Source organism: Camelina sativa, chromosome 19, assembly GCF_000633955.1.
Source record: "Camelina sativa cultivar DH55 chromosome 19, Cs, whole genome shotgun sequence".
NCBI lineage: Eukaryota > Viridiplantae > Streptophyta > Magnoliopsida > Brassicales > Brassicaceae > Camelina > Camelina sativa.
The window spans coordinates 21,094,637-21,120,074 of NC_025703.1; the positions used below are offsets into that span (position 1 = coordinate 21,094,637).

General features: G+C 36.3%; 3 protein-coding genes across 3 annotated transcripts in view; 2 read left to right on the forward strand and 1 right to left on the reverse strand.

Annotated features, from left to right (window-relative positions):
• LOC104766838 (CRS2-associated factor 1, chloroplastic) lies at positions 7,202-9,864 on the reverse strand. The gene is made up of 5 exons (XM_010490805.2): positions 8,982-9,864; positions 8,746-8,873; positions 8,417-8,642; positions 8,194-8,321; positions 7,202-8,091 (listed from the first exon to the last, which is right to left on the reverse strand). Exons 1-5 carry the CDS (start codon positions 9,805-9,807, stop codon positions 7,324-7,326), a joined length of 2,076 nt encoding a protein of 691 aa, XP_010489107.1. The 5' UTR covers positions 9,808-9,864; the 3' UTR covers positions 7,202-7,323.
• Positions 14,666-18,640, forward strand: LOC104766839. Its single transcript, XM_010490806.2, has 5 exons — positions 14,666-15,562; positions 15,657-16,526; positions 16,621-17,079; positions 17,161-17,350; positions 17,452-18,640. The coding sequence occupies exons 1-5, from the start codon at positions 15,140-15,142 to the stop codon at positions 18,369-18,371; spliced, it is 2,862 nt and encodes a 953-aa protein (XP_010489108.1). The 5' UTR covers positions 14,666-15,139; the 3' UTR covers positions 18,372-18,640.
• Positions 22,118-25,438, forward strand: part of LOC104766841 (cell division cycle protein 27 homolog B-like) — a 6,406-nt gene continuing 3,085 nt past the window's right edge. Inside the window, exons 1-10 of the mRNA XM_010490808.1 lie at positions 22,118-22,317; positions 23,014-23,086; positions 23,206-23,315; positions 23,452-23,498; positions 23,591-23,688; positions 23,769-24,055; positions 24,369-24,524; positions 24,658-24,871; positions 25,001-25,224; positions 25,316-25,381. Of these exons, the coding sequence (XP_010489110.1) occupies positions 22,213-22,317; positions 23,014-23,086; positions 23,206-23,315; positions 23,452-23,498; positions 23,591-23,688; positions 23,769-24,055; positions 24,369-24,524; positions 24,658-24,871; positions 25,001-25,224; positions 25,316-25,381 (1,380 nt within the window). The 5' untranslated portion in view covers positions 22,118-22,212. The remainder of the gene's footprint in view (positions 22,318-23,013; positions 23,087-23,205; positions 23,316-23,451; positions 23,499-23,590; positions 23,689-23,768; positions 24,056-24,368; positions 24,525-24,657; positions 24,872-25,000; positions 25,225-25,315; positions 25,382-25,438) is intronic.

Sequence of the window (25,438 nt, forward strand, 5' to 3'; positions counted from 1 at the left end):
GAAATGATAAAAATCAGAAACACTGATGATCTAACTAAAAAAAACTCAGACCGTATCAAATCCAAACAAAAATGAGGTTGTAATCAGCAAATGAACTAATTCATCAAAGTCAATCTAAACAGTACATTATAATGATGGTTAATAATATCAGTTCCACAGAAAATCAACATATGGTTTTATATATTAACATGCCTTTACGACAATTAGTAGACTAAGCGACTAACTCAGAGGGTATGATGAATTGATCCCCATTCAAGGGCTAACCAATATAGTTCTCCATCTGTCGGAATGAAAGTGACTCCCATCTGTAGATTTCCATATAATTTTAAGAATTACATTTGTATCAGAACGTACAAGTCAAAGGATTACTGGTGAGTTTAATTGTTACATTGGAAAATAATTAAGAGAGACAGAAGAGGTAAGATTACATAAAAGAGAACAACGTACGTTCCTCTCGCCATCGCCACTGTTGCAATTTTTAAAAATATAAGTTAAGAAAATTAACAGAATTGCATTTGACAGGTACTAACATGGAAAAGAAAAAAAAATTAAGAGATGAGAACAAATGACCACCCAACGATAAGGATGAATCACAAACATAAAGGAAGACTCACACGTCAACGGGCCTTTTAATATATATCAACGAAGACTCACATAAAGGAAAAATCACAAAGATTGAAGATGGAAAAGCCCTTGGTCAGCAAACGTTCAAACCTTCCTCCACAACCACCGGGAATGAACCTAATCTAAAGGCTAAAGCTTTTAAATAAACGTTATAAAATTTCACCTCTTTTTCTGTTAACGGCATGCTGCTGAAAATACGTATAAAATAAGCATCGTATGTTTACTCAATCAAAGAAATAAAGTCATAATTACACCACGTATACACGAAAAGGAGAATCAAAGATCGAACCCAGATCTGCAGTGTGAGTGAATGGAGTACCAAATCAGGGATTCTAAAACAGAACAGAAACTAATCATACAAAGTCACACACGAATTGTATAACTCAAGAACCAACGAATCTATTAAACAGTGGCTATATTTTACAGTCAAATAAACGATGTTTTTTGAAACAGAACTCACTTGGTATAAGAAGAAGAGACAAAGCAAGACTTCACAAGAAGATAAGCAGAGAATATAATACAGAACAGGGATCACCCTAGAGGCGATCGAAATGAGTAGCGATGATAAGATTCTGTACTGGCGGCGAAATAATACATGGAGGCAAAATTAGGCAACGTTGCACACACTCACTGGAAAATGTGAGAATTAATTAGATCACTTTTATACCGTTTTGATTTTTAGGTTCAGTCGTTCAAATATTTTCAACATGCGAAACCGTAGAATGAACAACAGAGGAGGACAAAAATTAGAAGAGTTCATTGATAAATATATATATATATATATATATATATATATATATATATAAATTCTGAAAAGAGGCAACTCAGCAGTGTTGTGTCTTTTAGATTGTTGAGAACCACTGTGTCGGGAAAGACCGTTCGTTTTGTTTTAACAAAAGAGGCGACTTTTACTTTCATAAAACAATCTCGACTGTTCGTTTTGAAAGAGGTGACTCTTGCTTTTATTGTTTTCTTCTAGTTCTCAACCGTTAGATTATTATTATGACCTCAGCAGTCCCTCCTCTGAATCATGAAGTTTTTCGTGATTGTATTGTAAATCCTTTAGACACGGAATCAATTAAACTAATTTGGAAAACCTTCTTCTGAATCCTTTAGCCACAACGACGCCACAAACTCACTACCAACGCGCCCGTTGGTTTTGGTTGCGATTCTTTCTTCTCACAAGTTACACACCTTCGCAGCGAAGGTCCACGATTCATTCTCATCACTCCGTTTGCTAATAGATTGCAATTCTGTTTCAAACTAAATAATGAGTACCGATGGTAATGGTGTCACATCTTGTTGACTATGATTAAGAGGATTTTACGAAAACAAAGACTGAATTTACAATGGCAAGTAAACGGATGATTATATATCGCAGATTCTCCGCATATTCACTTCACACGTAAAAGTACATAACATAAGCACTGCAACAACGTCTGTTTCGTTTTAACATCTAATCGAACATTCAAAAAAATTCTAAATATAAAATCTACACATTTGAGAATTGAAACATTAACCATACAAAAATCTGGCAGGCCTACTTACCATCAACGAATCGAAGTCAGGGACAAACGATAGATTTGAAAAACTTAAGAAACAAAAAGTTTACAAAACAAAGATTAATGATGACTGGGTTTAGAAACTATAAGAAGCATCAAAAATTTATTCTGTAATACATTTGTTAAAACACCAACGAATACGCATATCTACACCAGACATACTGTTCAGTTATTGGATGAGAAGAGAGAATAAAAGACTCCTTGCAGTAATTCACGCCAACAAAAAGTATATAGATAGATTGTAAACCAGAACAACTGAAATGGTTGAACGAATTCCAAATATATAGATCTGAAAAGAGGCAATCAAACAGGTGTTTTTACATAGAGAAACGTTGATTCGGCAGGACTAAACAAAGAGAAGCGACGATTTGGGGAAGGAAGAGAAGAACCTTTTCATTTAATAAATTAACGACATCAACTTTGATCTAAACCGTTAGATGAGAAAATAAAATAATCTCATCCGTTGGATTAAAAAGATGATGTCAGCAGTTTCTCAAAAATGGATTTGCTATTATATATAGGAACATAATAATTAAATAATCTACGTTATATTAACTTGAGGCTTTAGAGAAAAAAGGAGCTCGAAACTTTAAATGGATTCGCGACCAAAAAATACTGGAGAGATGGTTTGGCTATTTTTGTCCCTTTTAACGATATGTCTCCCTGCAATTTTACAGATATCAGTTTTTGAGTCATAAAGAGATTTAGTATTCTAAAGATGTCATCATGCCTCTCTCTTGGTTTTGACTTTCTGGGAGTACTGTCGTGCAATGCATGAACAAATTAATCCACATGTACGCATGTGTTTTGTAATAGAACGTTAATTATATAATATACTCTTTCACAACTTAACAAATTAAAAAGCCACGTACACTCATATACAAGAAACACTCATATATAAGAAACATTAACAGGTCATTCGCAGCAAAAATATATAAAATTACCTTGAATTAGAGATTAATGTTTGTTAGTTAAAAAACATTTCAATATAACAATTCTTTAGTTTTATTTAGTACTCAGAAAACAATTTTTTCAAAACTTGTTTATGTAGTCAAGAAAAGTTTATATATAATAAACAAAGAGGTGTAAGACATAGAGGTGTGAAATGTAAAGGTGTAAAATTAATAGATGTGAAACATGGAAGTACAACAAAGAGGTGTAACACATAGAAGTGTTAAATAAAAAGGTGTAAAAATTAATGGATATGATTTTTGAAACCAGGAGGTACAACAAAGAGATGCAAAAATTAAGAGATGTGATTTTTGAAAGATGGGGGTGCGACGAAAAGACACGATTAATAATTTTAAACCGTTGGATTAAAAGTAGAACTAATCTCATCCGTTGGATTAAAAGTTGACACAAAAAAGTGGGTTTGCTATTATATATAGATGTTGGTAAAAAAAAATCTACATGAGTTTTTTTACTCAGTTATGGATAAAGTATATAGCTGCTTAGCTTGATGAAGCTATAACATACTTATGAATATCATCCACAAAGTTCAACACTCATATAGCTTCATCAGCTTTATCCAAAGTTATAGCTTCAACACTCTTCTCAACATGACACCACATATGTTAATTACATGTACTTTGTTATAGCAATTAGATATTTTGAATTAATGATCAAATTGTTAATTACAAAGAGCAATGAGTTTAAAGCTTACAAAATAAAGACACGCTTTTTGTAGATCCCAAAATCTAGGTTCAAAGAGAAAACGAAATCCAGTGAGTAAGAGATGAAAACTGTAAGACTATATTTACGCGCAATTCCTAAAGATAAAAAAAATAAACAGTTGTTACTTGTATGAGTTTAGGCTAAGCAGCGTTGGCTTTTAATAATATCATAATTTTGAGATATTTGTGGAGTGTTACAGGATTGCTACGGATTATAGTCTCGCTTCCATTCTTGTTTTCAATCATTTCTTTGTAGTGAATTTCAGTTTTAAGCTCCTAGAGTCCGTAATGCTGCAATTTAAACTCTCGTCACACGTTCGTGAAATCTCAATTCAATCTTTTACATGTTTACAGAACAACGAATTCAAAGAGTTGAGAATGTAGGAAGTGACCTCTGACGTAGAGGAGGATATCTGAATCCCCATATCTATACCGCACATTATCCATCCGTGAACAAATTCTTGTCTTTATAAACGTACGTGGACATAGATTCGACCACGATAACTCTGGACAAAAAGAGCTAATTAGATATTACACATGATAAAACAAGGTTCTCATAGTTAGGCATCTCCCTAGGGCAATCTACGAGGTCCACATATCCGTTAATATTTACAGTTATAGATCTGACGATTGGATCCGATAGTTTGCTAGATTAGCATGACAAATCGATCACATGACATATCTAGAGAGGGAGAGATCTTTCAGTTGATAGGTTCAACCCTAACTTTGTTTAGTTTTGTTCATTTCTTCCCCCATCAACGAATTTGCCGGTAAGATTCCTCTCTATTATTGTTGATGTACAAAAATTTTCCAATCAGTCAATTGAGTGTCTCTCTCTGAGTAAGCAATCGAAGTTATCTTCATTTGATATTTTCACAACAAGCTAAGTTATTTACCAAAAAATACATATACATGTAAAACCTCTATAAATTAATAAAATCATGACCACAAAATTTTATTAATTTATAGAACTTTTAATTTATCGATAAATTAATAAAATATTGATTTATAAAAAGACTATTCATTTTTATAGTTTTGAATATAATCCATTAAAAATAAGATACTTTTGTTATAATTCATACTTTTATAGAATTTTCTCAATTTATAATTTCGGCTATTCTAATATGATAGATGTCAATAGTTTACTAGATTATCCAGGTAAAAATGATTAATATTTAGAAGTTCAGAATTTGGAAAAAATTGTTGTTACTATCCTTCATTATGTATTCCAAGAAGATATTATGGTATCTATAGAACCAATTACACGTAAGAAAACAAGTATGGCGTCTATGAAGCTTCACAACTTTTGGATACAATTTGAGAATACAACACAAAAAGTTTTTAATGCAATGAGAAATATTATAGATGAGTTTCAACAAGAATGTAAATTCAAGAATAGGCAAATAATAATAGAGTCATATTTCACTAAATTTTTTTAGAGAAAAAAAATATATATATATATATATATATAGTTTATATCATTACTCCCTCTCTTTTACAATAAGTTTGTCACTTTATATTTCCAATGTGATTTTTACATCAAATTTTCAAATTTACCATTAACCCAAAGCTTGTTTTTTAAATTAAAATGATAAATTACTCATTAAATAAGGATATATATGTATAATTCAAAAATTTTCATAATTTGTGTGCAATATGTCAAAATGATACTTTTTGTGACAGAAAGAATATTAATTTATTTATGAAACCATATTTTTACATAGGATTTCAAAAAAATATTATCTTATTATAATATTTCAAATATTATATTAAATGTTTGATCGAGAAAGCTCTTGGCGGAAATCCTTCCAGTGTCCATACACGAAGCTGCATTTTGGCAACATTCGAGAACATACAGCTCTTGCAACAGACGTTCTTAAATCGTTGCGTGAAATGTAAATATATATATATATATATATTTGATTTATATATATAGAAATAATATTAAACAAAATAAATAAAATTCTCTTTTCTATTATATTGTAGTGGCCTTTGAGGAAAATTTTCTGTACAGTATGCTAGTGCTGTGGACTTTGGTGTGTACTTGAGAAGTTTGCCTTCCGCATCATTCGTGCGTCCTTTGTACATAAAGCAATTGTTAAGTTTCTTGGAACCAAGAACTTTTACATATCCGACTTTGCAGGATTTGGAAGTCAGATACATCAACATGTAACAACCTTTGTCTTATATTTTATTTTAATAATCTCTCAAATAACTTGTTTTTAGTTTAGTTTTTTTCTTAGTAGGAGAAGCCATTATTTTAATAGCCGCCGAGTTTGAGTTTTTTAGGATGTATGTAGGAGAACTAATTATTTTAATAGTCACCGACCGAGTTTAGTATGAATTAGAGAACTAAATTGTTTTTTAATAATCTTTCCCAATCTTAATTTTTTTTAGTAATCTTCTTGCAAATAAAGATGCTGTCAACCAAGCTGTAAAGGTGGTACTTCTACAGTATGTTTGTGACAGACTTCCACCTTGTCCCATTCTTCACGTTTCAAGCGACAAAGATTTCACCAAAATTATTTATGCTCTCTAGAAAAGAGGTTTTCAAGTGTATTTAGCTTACAACGACGAAGCCCAAGGTGAACTTATAGCTAGTGCCAACCAAAAATAAGGCCGAATAAGAAGAAGACGAAGTCCAGCTAGAGTGCTGAAAGATTTAGCTAGAAAAGCTAAGCCTGATCTTGAAAGGTCCGACCCATAGAACCAGCGGGCTAAGCCCAGGCTTAGGACCATATTTTTTTGTTTTGAGTTTGTTAATGCCACATAATGTATTGCGTTTTATAAATATTACTTTAAAAGTTCAAAAATCTTTTTAACAATAAGATGTTTTAATTAAAATATTTTTTTTAAGACCACATATTTTAAAATTTTCTTTTGTTGTATACACATATTCGTTTTTTTTTCTTTTATTGCTTGTTTTCTGTCATTTGATTTAAAAATTAATTAGAATTGTAATTTTTAAAGAAAATATATATACATTATTACAACAAATTATAAAAGGGTCCATAAATTTTTTTTTGGCTTCAGGCTACCAAAATTGATTGGACCGGCCCAGAAGAGCGGTGAAGGTGAAGGCCAGGAAAAGGGTGAAGGTGAAGAAGGTAAGAAAGAGGGAGCACAATACTGGAAGAGGAAGCGAGCAGGTGAAGGTGAGGGAGGAGCACAAGACAAGAAGAAGAAGAAGAAGAAGAAACCAGAAGAAGGCTTAAACATATGAGTCTTTATGTTGATATAATCTCCCTAATAATTGATATAATTTTGGTTAGGACTTTATGTTGTCTTTCTAGTAGGAATATCTGAATTTAGGAAAAAACTATTGATTGTATTCCAAATTCGTATTCCAAAATCGCATTTCATAAATCCAAGATATATTTATCTAATTTCTCTTAAAATTACACCTTTTACAATGATGTATAGCTCACATTATACACTACAAAAAAACAAATACATATAATTCCTTATGAAAGTAGTTTAGCTAGTTCATCGACCTTCAATTTTCCATGAGGTATCACTTCTCTGTAATCTTCGTCAAACTCATCAATTTTCTTCTTCTCCTCTCTTTTCACACTCACGGCAACTTCTTTCTTCCTAGTTACCACAACATTACTCGTCTTTGCCTCCAAGTTTCGGTTTTCCTGCTTCTTAACCATTGGCTGTTTTCTCAATCCATGCTGGAAAACTGGTCCCGGTGCAGCTACAGTCGAAAAGGCGACAGTTTTTGCAAAGACTGTGTCTGCGTCCAGCTCAGTACTGTCTAACACAAGTGCAGTCCCGCTCTCTACAGCTTGTTTCATCAGATTCAGAACTCTTTCAATGCTTTGTTTGCTGACCTCTTCTGATCTTTCTGGCTCGTGTTCAGGTTCTTGATCGTCTCCAAGAGAACTATCTGCAGTTAGCTCAGTTACATCTGTAGACAAGCTCTGTATAGAACTGCTTGTGCCTTCCATCGCCGAGAAATCTACTGTTGAAGGGCTCAAATCATGACCATCTGGATCATTTTGCAATTCCATAGAATCCAGTGGAGAGTCCTGGGTCACAGTTTGAGTCTGGTTTGGAGACACCGATGGTTCATCCTCTTCCGGCAAGGCAGTATCAGTATCAACTTCGATATCTCTAAGGTAATCATCCTTTTTATTCGGAGTTGTGAGAGACGATTTCCATTCCCGTCCTCTCCAGATAAGGATCTGCTCGTTTTGAAAAGATATGAGAACACATGGAACAAGATCCTGCAAAGTGAGCCATAACATAACCACCGCGTTCAATAACGAGGCTGTAAACACAAAGATTTAAAATTAAAAACACACATATGAAAAAAAAATATAGCAAACCTTGAGTTTTGCACCTATTTTCCTAAAATCACTGCCTTTCATCCCTTGACAGTCGATCCGAACCAATTCACAAACTTCAAATGCTTCTTTCACATTTTTCACAAGGTCACAATACACACCATTTTTTCCTACATGACCCCCAACCCAACACATGGTAGAGTTAACATTCTCGGGTCTTGAAGAAAAACTACCATATCAAGATTATTGCTATCCAGATGCTTACCTAGCTTACATATGGGCATGAGCTCTCGTCCTTTCCTCCTCATCTCGGTAGCTTCCTGGTGAGTTAAACCCTGAGGCACTTGTTGAATCAGCTTTGGATAAACAGGTGCTACAGGCTTCCACAACATAAGAGGGAACCGCGGTCTTGTCCTGTGGTTATAGTTTCTGCCACGGAATAGGAAAAGCACACCTCCTCTTCTATATATCACCTTCCCTCCAATTTTCTCCTGCCAATTCATCAAAACTTCATGAAGAACGAACACAACATATCGAAGAAGTATGATCCATGTATTGTCTACTAATATAAACAAAACAGATCCAAGGAGAAACCTCTAATTGCTCGCAAACATTATCCATGTCGACTGTACAAACTCCTTTGCATTTAATCTTACAAACCCTTCGCCGCTTCCATAAATCATGTATGTTGTTCAGCATGTTATGCGTCAAGCCATCTCTGCCTGAGAAAAGACAAAAACTTGATATTATATCTTCGCCTACTCTAACTACCTGAGCTTCCATAGATACTAATTTTGATCATCAACAAAAAGTATCGAGCTTTATTATACCCATATTCAATTGCCTAGTTGTCTTCAAGCAAGAAGTGACCAGCTCTCTAATCTCTTCCTTAGTCAATGGTTCCCCTAAAATCTCCTCCTTGGTGTAAACATACCTCGGACCTACCCCGGGTCGAAAAGGACCCGGTTTCTGCACCGGTTTAACCCCTTTCTTTCCCACCGGAGGCAATCGGAAAGAATCGAACTCTCTCGGCGTCTTCTGCGACTGAGGAAGCGGAGCACGACCAGTCCATGGCCTTCCCATAGTCGTAGGCCCAAAAGGCGCGTAAGCAGGCTCACGAAGCTTCAAAGGCTTAACCTTTGGCGTCTCCGTGTAACTGTACTTGAATTCAAAAGGAGCTCCATTGATGACGTAAGATAACCCGTCTTCGCTTAGCTTAACCTCCGCCTTAGCGTCTAACTGCGGCGGCGAATCGGGTACTCTAGGTTTGTTCTTGGGTTTATTGGGTCCTGAATCGGGTTTGGAGTATTTGGATCTTCGACCCGGAATCGAACGAGCAGACGGAAGTGAAGGAGTGCCTCTTGATCTAAACGGCGAAGTTTTAGGCTCTGAAGCTGCAGCTTCGGAGTCGTGTGTATGGACGATTTTAGTAGCGGCATCGAATCGGCGGTCGCGACGGATCTCAGCCTCAAGTTCTTCTTGGCTCCGGCGACGCTGCTCGAACCGCTCGGCATTAGCGTTGCCCCACCTAGAGAATCGGATCTCACTGGGTGCTCTTGTGTTCGGCTTAGGAAATAGAGATGGCGCGAAAATTGGAAAAAGGGTGTTGTTGAGTTTCAACGACATTGCCGGAGAAAACAGAGCGTCGCAGAGCATACGAAGGTTTTAGTCTTAGACAAGACTCATCCACACTCCACAGGTATTGAATGTGGTAGGTCAAAACTATGGGGTCGAATTTGTGAAAGATCAAAACATAAAAGGGCCGAATAAAGCCCACTTGTTTTTAAAACAAACTCCCAAATCTAATTTAAGTTATATAGATTAGTTTGGATATTAAGTTTTTATTTTTGAAAAAATGACAATAATGTCTACCCCTGTGTTGGTCACAATTTAACAAATTTTTTCCGCTGAAGTAGACATTATTGTCATTTTTCTTTTGTTAGTTTTTAAATTGATTAAAATATAATAATATTTTTTTGTAATATATCACATGAAAATAGGGTTAACTTTTTAAGAACATTCCTTAAATAAGTATATAAAGATTTCCAAAGTAATATGTATAACTTAAATTATATTTGGGTTAGTTTGGTTAATTGTTTTATGATCCAAACAACTTATACATGATCTAAACCCTTGAAACTTAATCTAAATTATATTTGGATTAATTTTCGTACAATATTTCTTAACATCAAAAAAACAAATTAAACCCAAACCAAATATTTGAACAAACCAAAAAAAATATTTTGTATAACAAATTGTGATGTAAGTTTTTTATTTACATAGTAAAGCAAAAATAGTTGGATTAATATTGAGTATTAATAATAATAATAATAATAATAAACAATGGATTAAGGTACGGGTTAAATGGAGTGTTTTTTTGGCATATAAATATTTTTTATAACAACTATCACAATTTCATTCATTAATTCAACTGAACTCCTGAGGAAGTAAGGTTTTAGCCTTGTCGAATAAGTAGCGACAACCGGAAAATTTCGGATGAGATGAACGAAGGAATTGCCGACTTTTTAAATTTGTGTTGTTTGTTTGCAATCTTTTTAATATCATATATTTGTAGTCACACGCTTCTCCTTATATTATGAAATAAAACAAAATACCAAAAATAATAATTCTCTCTCATCTCCTTTGATCAAAATCACCGATATCTACAAAATCTAAAATCTTTGAGTGTAATTTCTTTGGTTTATTCTAAGATTTGGTTTAGGTTTAGTTTTTTTATGTTAAGAAATATTGTATCAAAATCAATCCAATTATAATTTAGATCAAGTTTTAAGGTTTTTAGATCAGGTCTAAGTTGTTTGGATCAAAAAAAAATTAACTTAAATTAACCCAAATATAATTTAAGTTATACAGATTTATTTGGATATTAATTTTTTATTTAAGAAAAAATGACAATAATTTCTACAATAAATGACATGTACATAACAAATGATTAATGAATTGAAATCTTAAAATAAAACAAAAATATTGTCTTCCATAACCTAAATTAGAAACTAATAGTAGAACAAAAGTTTTAATAGACTCGAAGTGGAACAAAAGACTCAAGGTAGCATAAAACCTATAACAAAAGACTCGAAGTAGAACGAAACCTTTGATAGACCCACACTCGAAGTATTGGTTCTTGTTTGAGCTTTGTTCCTAGCAGTTCAACCCACACTCGGCAAAAACTTACAAAATAATTTCTGTGTAACATGTTATTAAAATGCACACCCACAAATAAATATTGCACACAAAAGTTGGTGCAGGATATGCTACATGAAAGATTGACTTCATGTTGCCAAACAAATGGTTTATGGATGCACTGTACGGTGCATAGATATATAAGTTGTTGCATGTAAGTAGCTTAACCGAATGTCATTTTGAGATATTTTACACACAAAAAAAAAAAAAAACTTAAACTCTACATATATGATTTAAATAATAAATGACTAATAAGTTAAATTCAATAAAAAGGAATTTTGGATCAAGATACTTGATTAAACAGTAAACCAAAATGATGCTCTCTCTCTCACACACAAAATTGTCATTTTCAGATTTTATTATTTTGTTTGAGTGTTGTTTTATATTTTCAATACAGTTTTAAAGATTAAATTTATTTTTTATTTATAATATTTTGCTTATATAATTTTTTAATTAATATATTGAAAAGAGTAAAATAAAAATTTACTTAGTTTTTTAAACATGTGTGAAATATGTTATCATTGTGTAAAAAACATGTAATATTGATCAAAACCTGTGAATACAATTATACAAATGGGTCAATTGTGTTTTTCTTTAAGCAAGGTCTCGAATCAATTATATATTGTTTTAAGTAAAATGAAAAAATGTAATATTGATCAAAACCTCTGAATACAAAATGGGTCAATTGTGTTTTTCTTTAAGCAAGCTCTCGAACAAATAAAATATTGTTTTAAAGTAAAATTGGAAAACTTCAAATGATTCCCAAATGCAATGATTCTTGTTATTATTTTTTGTGTTGTAGCTATTTGAACACGAAGGAACAGAAGCATATGATTAGAAGAATAATTAAACAATGGTCAACAACCGCCGCACCACATGGCCATATTAAAGAATATCTCGTTACTTGACCCAAAAAAAAAATAGCCTAAAATTTTAGTTGAATTGGTACTTGTTCATACCGTGTGAAAATGGTGTCAAACCTTAATAAATTTGACGTGTGAAGAAGATATTGAAAATTTCCACCAAATATGAACTCTAGAACTCATAATGGTACAAACTTTTGTGTTCAACTAGGTCTAACGACATATACAGGTCTATTTGTGACAGGTGTTTGTACCTAATTCCCATGTTCTGAATTGTATTTGTATCATCATCATCTTGTATGTAAATTGTATATCCCTTTCTTTTAATTTTATTTGATTTTTGTTTTTTTAAAAAGGAAATAAAATTAATTAATACTAGTACAATAGTATAGATTAGGGAGTGACATATAGGTCCGTCCATTTCAAAGGATGAGCTTCTTAATTAAATCTAGTTCGAATCTCACTTGAATCACTATATGCTGGTTAACAATTTTTTTTTTTTTAATTTGGGGTCAAAGACTAAAGACTAAGGTTTTTTCTTTTGTTAGAGATCGCTTGCAGAGTCGCACGATCGGCTGGTCAGCGTGGTTACTCTCAAAAGAGAGAAAAGAGGTGATGATTAAGTCTATCGCGACGACTATCCCAACTTTTGTGATGTCTTGTTATCATCTGCCAAAGACTAACACATCTAAACTGACTAGTACAGTGGCAAATTTCTGGTGGAGTACGAATGAACAGGCAGGGGGTATGCATTGGATCGCTTGGAAGAGGCTCTGTTGCAGCAAACAGTTGGGTGGTTTGGGTTTCAAGAGTGTTGATGATTTTAACACGGTTTTGCTGGTTAAGCAGTTGTGGAGACTGATAGATTATTCGGACTCTTTGTTTGCCAGGGTTTTTAAAAGTAGGTATTATCGGAACTCAGATCCTATAGATCCAATACGATCTTATTCACCCTCGTATGGGTGGAGGAGCATCGTCTCTGTTCGCTCTCTGGTGAACAAAGAGCTTATTACACGGGTTGGCTCAGGGACCTCCATTTCTATATGGAGTGATCCCTGAATTCCGGCTCAATTCCCGAGACCAGCCTTAAGTAACGGTCCTTTTAGGACCCAACTCTCCGGTTACCCCATTTAATGGATCGTCAAACGAATTTTTGGCGTAAGGATCTGCTCACTCAGCATTTTGGTCCCGTGGATGTCGCTCTGATAGAGGCTATACTTCTAAGTAGTTGCTCAAAGGAAGATTATTTAGGATGGCACTTTACTAAAACTGGGAAATATACGGTCAAATATGGGTATGAGACAAAACGTTTGGATGTCCAAGGTCATTTTGTGTCCGCCGGCCCGACAAGTCTGGGCTTTAGCCCATGTACCAGTGGGGCCACATCTCTTTCCGACGGGGTCTGTGTATGCTAATGTCGATCATTTTCTAGATCCTAAAGGTCCGGGTTCACAGGTTTTAGCCTTTCCTTGGCTGATGTGGTACATTTGGAAAGATCGGAATGCACATGTTTTCGAGATTCAGGTGGAACGCCCGGATGAGGTTGTCTGGGTGGAGGAAGGCGAGGTGTTGACTTGGCAGAAGGCTCAGGTGGATGACGAGGGGGAAGAGATTCCCTCCACCCCTACGCGTCCACCGTCTGGGCCTTACGAGGGCATATCGCTTCCCCCGGTGTTTACGGGACATAGATGTTATGTTGACGGCTCTTGGAAGGCGACTGATGTTTTTGCAGGTGCAGGATGGTGATGTACCTCGTCACAAGGATCGCCACCGGTGCTTGGAGCAACAAATTTCCGGCGAAGTTTATCCCCGTTATATGCCGAAGTTGAAGCCTTCCTCTAGGCGATGCAATGCATGATTGAACATGACTTCCAGGATATGGTTTTCCTTACCGACTACTCAGACTTGGTGAAGATGGTTTCTTCTTATACTGATTGGCCAGCTTTCGCAACATACCTCGACGATATTCAGATGGACAAGGAGGAGTTTTCTTCCTTCTCTTTGCTTTATGTTTCTCGCCATGCTAATGTACGAATGGATTCTTTAGCACACCATGTGCGTGTGTCTCCGCATCATGTTTTATTTGTACATAATTTTCCCTCTAATTGGTTCGTTCAAGCTGATTCTTTTATTGACAAAAAAAACTTTTTTTTAATTTAAAAAATCTAGTTTATATGTCATATATCAATATGCAAATAAAGGAAGTAATTAGATGAAAACACATTTGATCTCTTCCAAGCTTCAACGAATGAGACTGATTACCCCCCTTATATATTTTATTTCCCACTATAACATTTTCCTTTCTTTCTAACAGTAATGACACTCCCTAATCTATACTATTCTACTAATATTAATTAATTATCTTGCCTTAGAAAAACAAAAATCAAATAAAACTAAAAGAAAGGGAAAATACACAATTACATACAAATACAATTCCGAACATGTGCATTATTAGGTACCCAAAGACAAACACCTGTCTCAAATCTTCTTCTCACTAATTCCCTTGTCATCTGCTTTGTACTTTTGTCTGCTTTTCTTCTTTCAAAATCATTCAGTCTTTAACCTCAAGCAAGAATCATTATCTGAGCATCACCAAATTCTTCATCTTTTTTAGTTTATAATTTTTTTTGTCCTTCAAAAAAAAAAAAAAAAAAAAACAAACAAATAGTAAAGTTTAATACTTCATCTCTCTGTACAGTTTTGTCTGTTTCTTTGTACATTTTGGTGATGAATCAGTGATTGTTTCTTCTTCTTCTTACCTTTGATCTAATCGTTTCCGCAAAATATTCTCTTGTCGCTTCTTTCTGATTCTGATCATCCCCCCAAAAACAAAGGTTTAATTTTATTTTTGTTAAATCAGGGAAGGGTTTTTGAGTATATATTCTCTTGTCGCTTTTTACTTTGATCCAAAAATTCCAAGTGGAAAAATGGAATCGTTGTTACCTTCCCCATTTGGCGATCCAGCTCCTAATTTATCTGATTCGGAGCTCCGTGAATCCGCTTACGAGATCTTAGCCGCTGCTTGCCGGACCACCGGAAGTCGTCCCCTCACTTACACCCCTCAATCCCCCAAATCTGATCGGAGCAACGGTGTCCCGACGGCTTGTTTATCTCCATCGCCGTCGCTTCATAGATCTCTGACGTCTACAGCTGCTAGTAAGGTGAAGAAGGCCTTAGGGATGAAGAAACGAAACGGTGACGGAGACGGCGGAGGAGGAGCATCGTCTGGTCAACCTGATCGGAGTAAGAAATCCGTCACGGTCGGTGAGTTGGTTCGGTTACAGATGCGAATTTCTGAACAGATCGATTCAAGGATTCGTAGAGCTCTTCTTAGGATCGCTTCTGGTCAGGTACGTTTCTCATTGTATGTAAAAAGGTAGCATTTTTATATTTCCCCTAAGAAGAGTTGGGATTGAGCTTTGGCATATGTGGGTTTGATTGTAGCTTGGGAGGCGTGTGGAGATGTTGGTGTTACCTCTTGAGCTTCTGCAACAGCTCAAAGCTTCAGATTTTCCAGATCAGGAAGAGTATGAATCATGGCAGAGAAGAAACTTGAAGCTTCTTGAAGCCGGTCTGATATTATATCCTTGTGTGCCGTTAACTAAATCAGATAAATCTGTTCAACAGCTTAAGCAGATCATCAGGTCAGGTCTCGAGAGGCCGTTAGATACCGGGAAGATTACAGGGGAGACGCAGAATCTTAGGAGTTTAGTAATGTCTCTTGCTAGTCGGTCTGACAACAATGGGATTGGTTCCGAGACTTGTCATTGGGCTGATGGGTTTCCCCTGAATCTTAGAATCTATAAAATGCTTTTAGAGTCTTGTTTTGATGTGAACGATGAGTTGTTGATCGTTGAAGAGGTAGATGAAGTTTTGGAGCTTGTGAAGAAAACATGGCCTGTCTTGGGTATGAATCAGATGATTCACAACGTTTGTTTTCTCTGGGTGTTGTTTAATCGGTATGTTACAACTGGGCAAGTGGAGAATGACTTGCTTGTAGCTGCTCATAACTTGATACTCGAAATCGAGAACGACGCAAAGGAGACGAATGATCCTGTGTATTCAAAGATCTTGGGTTCTGTTTTAAGTTTGATTGTGGATTGGGCTGAGAAGAGACTTCTTGCTTACCATGATACTTTCAACATTGATAACGTCGAGACGCTTGAAACTACAGTTTCTTTGGGGATTTTGGTAGCTAAAGTACTTGGTGAAGATACTTCTAGTGAATATAGGAGGAAAAAAAAGCATGTTGATTCAGGGCGTGATCGTGTCGATACTTATATCAGATCTTCGTTGCGTATGGCTTTTTCACAGGTTTGTTAATTTTCCCTTTTTTTTTGTTGATTGTATTTTGTATTTGAGGCCATTTATGTAGTTTTGTTTTTCTTCTACTGTTTGGTTGTAATAGACAAAGAGGATGGTGGAACATAGCAAGAAATCAAAATCCCGTCAGAACACTAGCAATCTTCCGGCTCTTGCGATTCTTGCAGAGGATATTGGTCATTTAGCTTTCAACGAGAAGGCGATATTTAGTCCAATCTTAAAGAACTGGCATCCTCTTGCAGCTGGTGTAGCTGCAGCTACGCTTCATTCATGCTACGGAACTGAATTGAAGAAGTTCGTGTCTGGTATTACTGAGTTGACGCCGGATGCTATAAGAGTACTCACCGCTGCAGATAAGCTTGAGAAGGATCTGGTGCAGATTGCAGTTCAAGATGCAGTAGATAGTGAAGATGGCGGGAAATCAGTTATTAGAGAGATGCCTCCTTTTGAAGCGGAAGTCGTTATTGGCAACCTTGTGAAATCATGGATCAAAACTAGAGTTGATAGGCTTAAGGAGTGGATTGACAGGAATCTCCAGCAAGAGGTAGCTAACGGCTTTAAAAATCTTTCCTTTTTGGTTTTGCCTTAAGAGTGTATTGATTGGTTGTGTAACTTTCTATTGCAGGTATGGAATCCTAGATCGAATAAACTTGGTATCGCTCCTTCTGCAGTTGATGTACTGAGGATGGTAGATGAGACATTGGAAGCGTTTTTCTTGTTGCCAATACTAATGCATCAAGTTTTACTTCCTGAGCTAACGTCAGGTCTCGACAAATGTATGCAGCATTACGTATCAAAGGCGAAATCTTCCTGTGGTATGCAGATTCAATTATCTGGTATTTTGAATGATGAAGCTAATGCTTTGTTGATTTCTCACTTATGGAAGTTTTTTATTTTTCTTTATGGAATTGATTAGGCTCGCGGAATACGTTTCTACCTGCTCTGCCTGCTTTAACAAGATGCACGGTCGGGTCGAGACTACATGGTGTATTTAAGAAAAAGGAGAAGCCAATGGTAGCTTCTCACAGGAGAAAATCACAGTCGGCGTCGAGTAATGACTCGGCAGAAATAATTCAGTTCTGTTGCAGAATCAACACTCTGCAGTATATTAGGACAGAGATCGAATCACCGGGGAGAAAAACACTGAACCGTCTCCCAGATTCCGAAGTTGCTTCTTTGGATGGTAACGGTAAAGTCTTTGAACAGTCGATCGGTCATTGCTCGAAAGGAATACAGCAATTGTCTGAAGCAACTGCTTACAAGATTGTCTTCCACGATCTGAGCTACGTTCTCTGGGATGGTCTGTATATCGGGGAAGTTCCTTCCTCGAGGATCGAGGCGTTTCTCCAAGAGCTCGAACGGTGCCTTGAGATCATCTCCTCAACGGTTCATGACAGAGTCAGAACCAGAGTCATTTCAGACATCATGAGAGCTTCTTTCGACGGGTTCTTATTGGTCCTCCTCGCAGGTGGACCATCACGTGGCTTCACAGTTCAAGACTCTGCTGTGGTGGAGGAGGATTTCAAGTTTCTGTGTGATCTTTTCTGGTCAAATGGAGACGGATTGCCTTTGGATTTAATCGAGAAGGTTTCGACGACGGTCAAGAGTATACTTCCGCTGCTGCGCACTGATACAGACTCTTTGATTGAACGTTTTAAAGCTGTGTGTCTCGAGAATCATGGTTCTGACAGAGGGAAGCTTCCACTACCGCCGACTTCTGGTCCGTGGAGTCCAACAGAACCAAACACACTTTTAAGAGTATTGTGTTACCGTTATGATGAGTCTGCTACTAAGTTTCTGAAGAAGGCTTATAACTTGCCCAGGAAGCTAACCTGAGAACTATCGAGAGTTGGGAATTTGAAACAGATGGTGATTTTAGTGGTATACGCCGGTTTAGTTTGAAATGTGGGATACTGTATGTTTTTTTGGTTAACCGTCTGGTATTGGCAAATTAAATTACTTGTACACAAGAAAGTAGAAACCCTTTAGTGAAATATTCGTCTTTTGTACTAATCAAAGCTTGTGGGCTTTGTAGTTTATACTTTACATGTTGTCGACTGTTATCATTTTGTTTATTTAATAATTAATACCTTTGTTTTTCATCATTCTTTTTAAATTTATCTGATTGACAATGGTGAAATTAATTGCTACAAATCACACTGTTCATCAGTTCATGTCATGAGCATCAGAAATGATTATCGTATATCGAACTTTCCACAAATATACATGTGCAACGATCTAGTCTTTTGTTAAAATTCTGTAGTGATTTTTTTTTTTGAGTTACATTGTAACCACATTTTTCAAACTTTTAACCACACAGATAAAGCTTCTTCAAATAACGCAATATCTTCGGTTGATTACTACGGTGCACTTCTTTGATTACCTCGATCGAGTTCTTCTCCATCCGTTACATCCTCATAATTGCTTTCATGAGTAACTCCATATGACAATGATGTTGGTGGTGGAAGACATGGACTATCAGCGAGATGGTCTTGATGAGGTGTTTGGATTTATGACATGTGGTGATTAGACGATACATTTTTTGTGGACTAAATAGTTACATGGATCACAAGCATAACCTATCTCTTTGTTTCCACCCAAGCCACAAGCACTACAAGGTTCTTCAATTTGTCTAGGAAATAAGGTGAGAGGATGTTGATGGCTCTCTGAGTCTGTGATAGTAAAAGGAGGATCTTCCTTCATGCAATCCAAATCGAGACGAAAATCACACTCAATACAACGATAAAATATACTACCGAGGTTTTTGCCACACCAATCACAAGCGTTGTTAGATTCATAAACAACGTTTCGGTCAAGCATAGAGGCAAGTGAGTACACCGTAAGAGGGATATTGCCCTCAAACGAATGGATATTGGATTCTGAAAACCTAAGGGTAGTATAGAGAATGTGGTTGGGGTGATAAGGATGTCTCAGACGTAGCGGGACGATGTCACAGCCTTCGTGGAACACGAGCTTGCAGATGTCGCAATAGTAATGCCAATCATTCCAATTGTCGTCAGCACTCTCGCCAATTGCTGTGCAACTAAGACATCTTGAAGGAAGAGAATTATCTTGGTGAGGATGAGCTGGATCAGAGAGACGGCATCTTGGTGCGAGATCTTGATATTTTCGTTGCAAGGAAGAGTCTAATTAATTAGGGGTTAAAGCAAAATATATATTTGTAAAGTATGATTGTATGAACACGGATGTTACGTGTTATTTGAATTTAGTTAAATAAAAGGAAAATTATATAGTGAATCAGTTGTTTTTTTAACGACTTATTAGTCGAGGTCTAGAGATAAAGCGGTGGGTTGTCAATGATTGTAGTATCCAATTTGCTGTCAAACATATATCTCATCACAGTGATTTGTTAACAAAAAAAAGAAATTAACGTTTATGTCAAATTTAAAAATTATATTAGACATTTTTTTAATAATGATATCATGATATGAATCTTGATAGTTTCGAAATTCTTTAAACTGGATGTGCATATGGAAGACAAGTTTTTGGGAGACTTTTTACATTTTTGAAATCCGCATGCCGTGTGATTATCAGATCATTAGAGACCAAATAAATGAATTTTATTTCCAAAAATTGTTCCCACTCTCTTGTTTCACTTGAAATCGATGATTATGAATACATGAAAAGTGCTTGAGGCTATACTCTGTCTAGTGATAAACAAAGACGAGAGTTTCCACTGAGACTTCTGAATGGTTGTGTAGTATTAGCGTGGACCGGGCTTCCAGACGGTGAATACAAATATTTTGGTATGGGAAAAGACTTGGACTGTCGTATAGAGCATATATTATAGTATGCACGGGTAAGATACTGCGATGAAGATCATAATGGTACGAAGTTTTTGAGGAATGTAGTAAAAAAAATGCAGATCAACAATGAATTTATAATAGTGGAGTTTTATGCTTAAGAGCACTAGTATACAGACTTTTAGTACACAACAATATAATATAATTAATTAAATGCGAACTAGTCCTGCTTTAGTATGGTCATAAACATACTACACAACCATTCAAGAGTGAGAGGGAACCGAATATAAATAATCAGACAGTCTTTCGATTAATCTAGAAAGAAATAATATTGTCTACATGGTCACATGATCTAGACAAATACCAAAAAGTATCGGAATGACGCTTACACTCATTTGCGATTCCTCCAACTATAACTCTTCTTCTGAAATTATTCTTCTCTAAGTCATAGAAGAAAATCTCGGGAGCATCCTTTTCTAATGACGACACAATACAGATTTCTCCAGCATCAGTGGTGCCGCAGATTTTCATTAGTTCGAGATTCCAGTATGAATCACAAAAAGAAGGAGAAAGAAGACCAGTCTTGGTCAACCAAATTTGCTTCTTAATATCATCAAGCGCACACAAAATATAACCTTGTTGACAGAAAATAAGGCTAATTTCCCTTTGTAGTTTATTAGTTTTAGACGATCTAACTTCTCTTTTTCTTTTGATGCTTCAACGAAAAGTAACCGTTCAACCCCAACATCAAAACACACTATAACAAAGCTGTTGCTGCTGCTCGATATTTTTTCCGAAGCTGCATAATATACAACTCCATTGATGCATAACACTTGGCTGTCATGACGATCATAAGAGATATTACATTCAACGTGCCTCCAAGATGAAAAAGAAGAAGATTGCATTTGATCTCCTTGCAACGTACATACATTATGTTTGACCAAGCCGCCCACTCTCATCATGATGCGCAATATCTTGTATTGACCTTTCCTTGTGTCGTATCCCAAGTACATAAAACAATACTCATACTTGGGATCAATCCCGGTCAGGTCATTAGGAATCCTTAGTACTTGTCTTGTTGTTGGATTCCATATCAAGAAACAAGGAGGACTCTGACCAAGCTCCCCAACAGATATACAGATGATGCCACGGACAGAACTGCAGAAGCCCAGGAACTGAACATGAGAGTTTCTAGAGACCAGCATTTCGTGTTTGGATATAAGTGATGAATCGTTTGATGATTCTTGAGGAAAAAGAGGCGTCGATAAACAGAGAAATCGATTCTTACGACTGGGATTGTATTGAATAACATCACAGCAGACGAGGAAACGTGGTCGAGATAGAGACAAAGACATAAAAGAGTCAATGAAAAATCGGCTACGTGTAATGGAACACCACTGCTTCGATACGCACCTAAATCGAAAAATAGATTCCGCTGGCAACCTTTGGAGTATCTCGATCGTAAGATCTAGAGGAATCGTTTCGGTGTTTCTGTTTACAACGTTTGTCTCGTTGAAGTCTCCATCTCTCTGATGCTGTGTTTTCATGGTCGCCGCCCCCAATAAGTAAACAACACAAACCCTAAACCAATTATATACTGTTGGTGAAAGTTTGTTGAACAAGAAAGAAACGGGTCAATTACAAAGCCCAATAGCTGACCAAAAGCAGAGAGACTCGGCCCATTATACTTTTTTAAAACAAGGCTTTATGGTTTTGTCACGTGCCGAAAGGTTTGAAAAACAGAGCATCGCACGTGCCGCCTCAAAATTTGAAATCACGACTTCAGAAAAAAAAAATCCCAAAGGGTAAGAAAATAAATTAATTCCCAGAAAAAAAAAACAGAAACCCTCTCTTCTCTCTCTTCTCTTCTCTTCTCTTCTCTCTCTTCTCTCTCTGGAGGAAGGAAGGCAACTATGGAAGCTATGCTTGTGGACTGTGTACACAATAGTCTTCGTCATTTTGTATACAAGAATGCTATTTTCATGTGCGAGCGTCTCTGCGCTGAGTTTCCCTCTGAGGTGCCCTCTTCTTTTCACTCTCTCTCTGCTTTTATCTCTATTTCTTTCAAATTCTGTTAAATCGAAGCTGTTGGAACGGTCAAATAGAGATTTTTGGGTTTTTTATTCGTCTGGGTATCTTTGAATTCGTCGAAAGTGCATCTCTTTTTGGATTTCGAATTCGGTAGTTTCACTGTGTCTTCTTCGAGATCGATTTTGGTTTCTCACCTTTTTATCCCTTTGCTTCGCGATCTGTGTATTGATTCGCGGGTCAATTCGTTTTTTTTACTCTCTCTCTCTCTCTCTCTCTCTCTCTCTCTTTTGCTGAATTTGTTTTTATTAGTAGCTGTGCTCATTAGTCATTACTGATTTTGGTCTTTAGAAAAATTTCAATTTGAGGTTTGCTTCTCTCTAGATTTCAGAAGTAAATGACTTTGTCCATATATGATTCCAAGTTTAAATTTTTATTATCCTTGGCACTTTAGCTATGAGTCAACTGTTACAGGAAAGTCTCTGGGCTTATCTCAAGCTTTGTTAAAATTTGGGTTTATAGAGCTTCAATAATAGCTGATAAAGTATTTATTCATTTAGCCTTGTCTGGATAGTTTCAACATTCGTAGCGGTTTTCAAATTGTGAGCTTCAGGAAGCGTGTCAATAAAAGACTAGCCTTTGAGGCCTTCTTCTTTAATCACTTTCTGACTTTTCCTCTTATACAGGTTAATTTGCAGCTATTAGCCACCAGCTACCTGCAGAATAACCAAGCTTACAGTGCATATCATCTATTAAAGGGTGCGTGCCATGGTTTCTTGACTTGTTGCTTGTTTAGTTAGCCTTTCAGTCAGAATTTTGCGCCTTCTTTTGTTAGGTGATTTTGATCATCTTTATATTCGTTTTGATATTGTGTAAAGGAACACAAATGGCTCAGTCCCGGTACTTGTTCGCGTTATCATGCTTCCAGATGGACCTTCTCAATGAAGCTGAATCTGCACTCTGTCCTGTTAATGAACCTGGTGCGGAGGTATTTAATGTTCTCTGGTATATTGCCTTTATTCGCTTATTGAATCTCAGTTTACAAGCACAGTGTGTCAGTATCTGGACCTTATTCATTGATTTAGTTCAGTTAAGATAACAACAGGCTTCTGGTTATTGTGCAGATCCCAAATGGTGCATCTGGCCATTACCTTCTTGGACTTATTTACAAGTTTGTTTTTTTTTTATTTTCTCTATGCAATTATTCTTGATTCTGAATCTCTTCGATGAGATGATTTCTCATATATAATAGTGACCTTTCAGGTATACTGATAGAAGGAAGAATGCTGCTCAACAATTTAAACAGTCTTTGACAATAGACCCTCTACTTTGGGCCGCATATGAGGAATTATGTATACTAGGTGAACAGAATACCTTTTCTGCATACTTGGCACCGTTGCTATGCCTCTCTAACACTTTTCTTTCCGTTCAACTTCTTCAGGTGCTGCAGAGGAAGCAACTGCAGTTTTTGGTGAAACAGCTGCTCTCTCCATTCAAAAGCAGTACATGCAACAACTGTCAACTTCCCTCGGCTTAAACACGTACAATGAGGAACGTAATTCGACTTCTACTAAAAACACGAGTTCTGAAGATTATAGTCCAAGGCAGTCTAAACACACACAAAACCATGGCCTTAAAGATATCTCTGGAAATTTTCATTCTCATGGACTTAATGGAGGTGTTTCGAATATGTCATTCTATAATACGCCTTCGCCAGTGGCTGCACAGGTAAATGCCACACGATTTTCATACTCCTTTTTTTAATGTACAACTACGTGTTCATCTGTTGATCACCACATTCTTTAGTACTTAAGAGATTAATGCATCATGGGTATTAATCTCACACTGTATGCATCGGCTATTTTATATCTCTTATGCCAAAAGAATGGTTTGTATCTTCACTGTTAAAAAATGGGGTCTTGATTCTGCTATTGTGTCTCTGGGTTGGCACTTCATTTTTATCAGCCTTTATAGTTATCTGAATAATAACAGCTGTAAATGAGATTTTACATGTTTTTTTCTTGTATTTTTGAAATTGTAGCTGTCCGGTATAGCTCCACCACCACTTTTCCGGAATTTTCAGCCGGCTGTTGCAAACCCAAACTCCCTTATTACTGACAATTCTCCAAAGTCCACAGTAAACTCGACTCTTCAAGCACCCAGAAGAAAGTTTGTAGATGAAGGAAAGCTACGTAAGGTAGTATACACATACAGTATCTCTACTGGTCTACTTAGTTTTCACTTTACTCTTTAATAGTCTGATTTGTACTCGGGATAAAATTTTCTCTACTATCTTTCTTACCGTGAGTGCATGTCTCCTTTGTTTGCAGATTTCTGGCAGGCTATTTTCTGATTCTGGTCCACGACGGAGCTCGAGACTGTCTGCCGATTCAGGGGCAAACACTAATTCAAGTGCTGCAACAGTAAGCGGAAATATGAGCAACGCTTCCAAGTATTTGGGAGGTTCTAAATTGAGTTCTTTAGCACTTCGTTCTGTAACACTTCGGAAGGGACACTCCTGGGCAAATGAAAACATAGATGAAGGTTTGTTACATTTCATGTACTAGATCACTATTTTGTTTGAAATCTGGCTTGTTGTGATTATTATCATGCCTTCTATTTTGGTTTCGGCATATTTGTAATACCCAAAGCGTTGTTATTCTAATTGGCTAGGAGTTCGTGGGGAACCTTTTGATGATTCAAGGCCTAATACTGCCTCAACGACTGGTTCTATGGCCTCCAATGATGCTAAATTCTGTGATCAAGAAGACGAAACAATGTTGACTGCGGGCACAGCAATGAGTGCCCAAAGAATCACAATTGGTGTTTCGGAAATTTTAAGCCTCCTTAGGATACTTGGAGAAGGGTGTAGACTTTCGTACATGTACAGGTGTCAGGTAGACATATTGTTGTTCTCTTGAATAATGCAAGGTGAGGTGAACTTATATAGGCTTATATATTGTGTTCCTCTGCTTCTGGATGGTTCAGGAGGCACTGGATATGTATATGAAACTTCCACATAAGCATTATAATACAGGATGGGTTCTTTCCCAGGTAAATTAGTGACTCTTTTCTCTTTTTGACTGTCATATATGGATACAGCTTAGACAT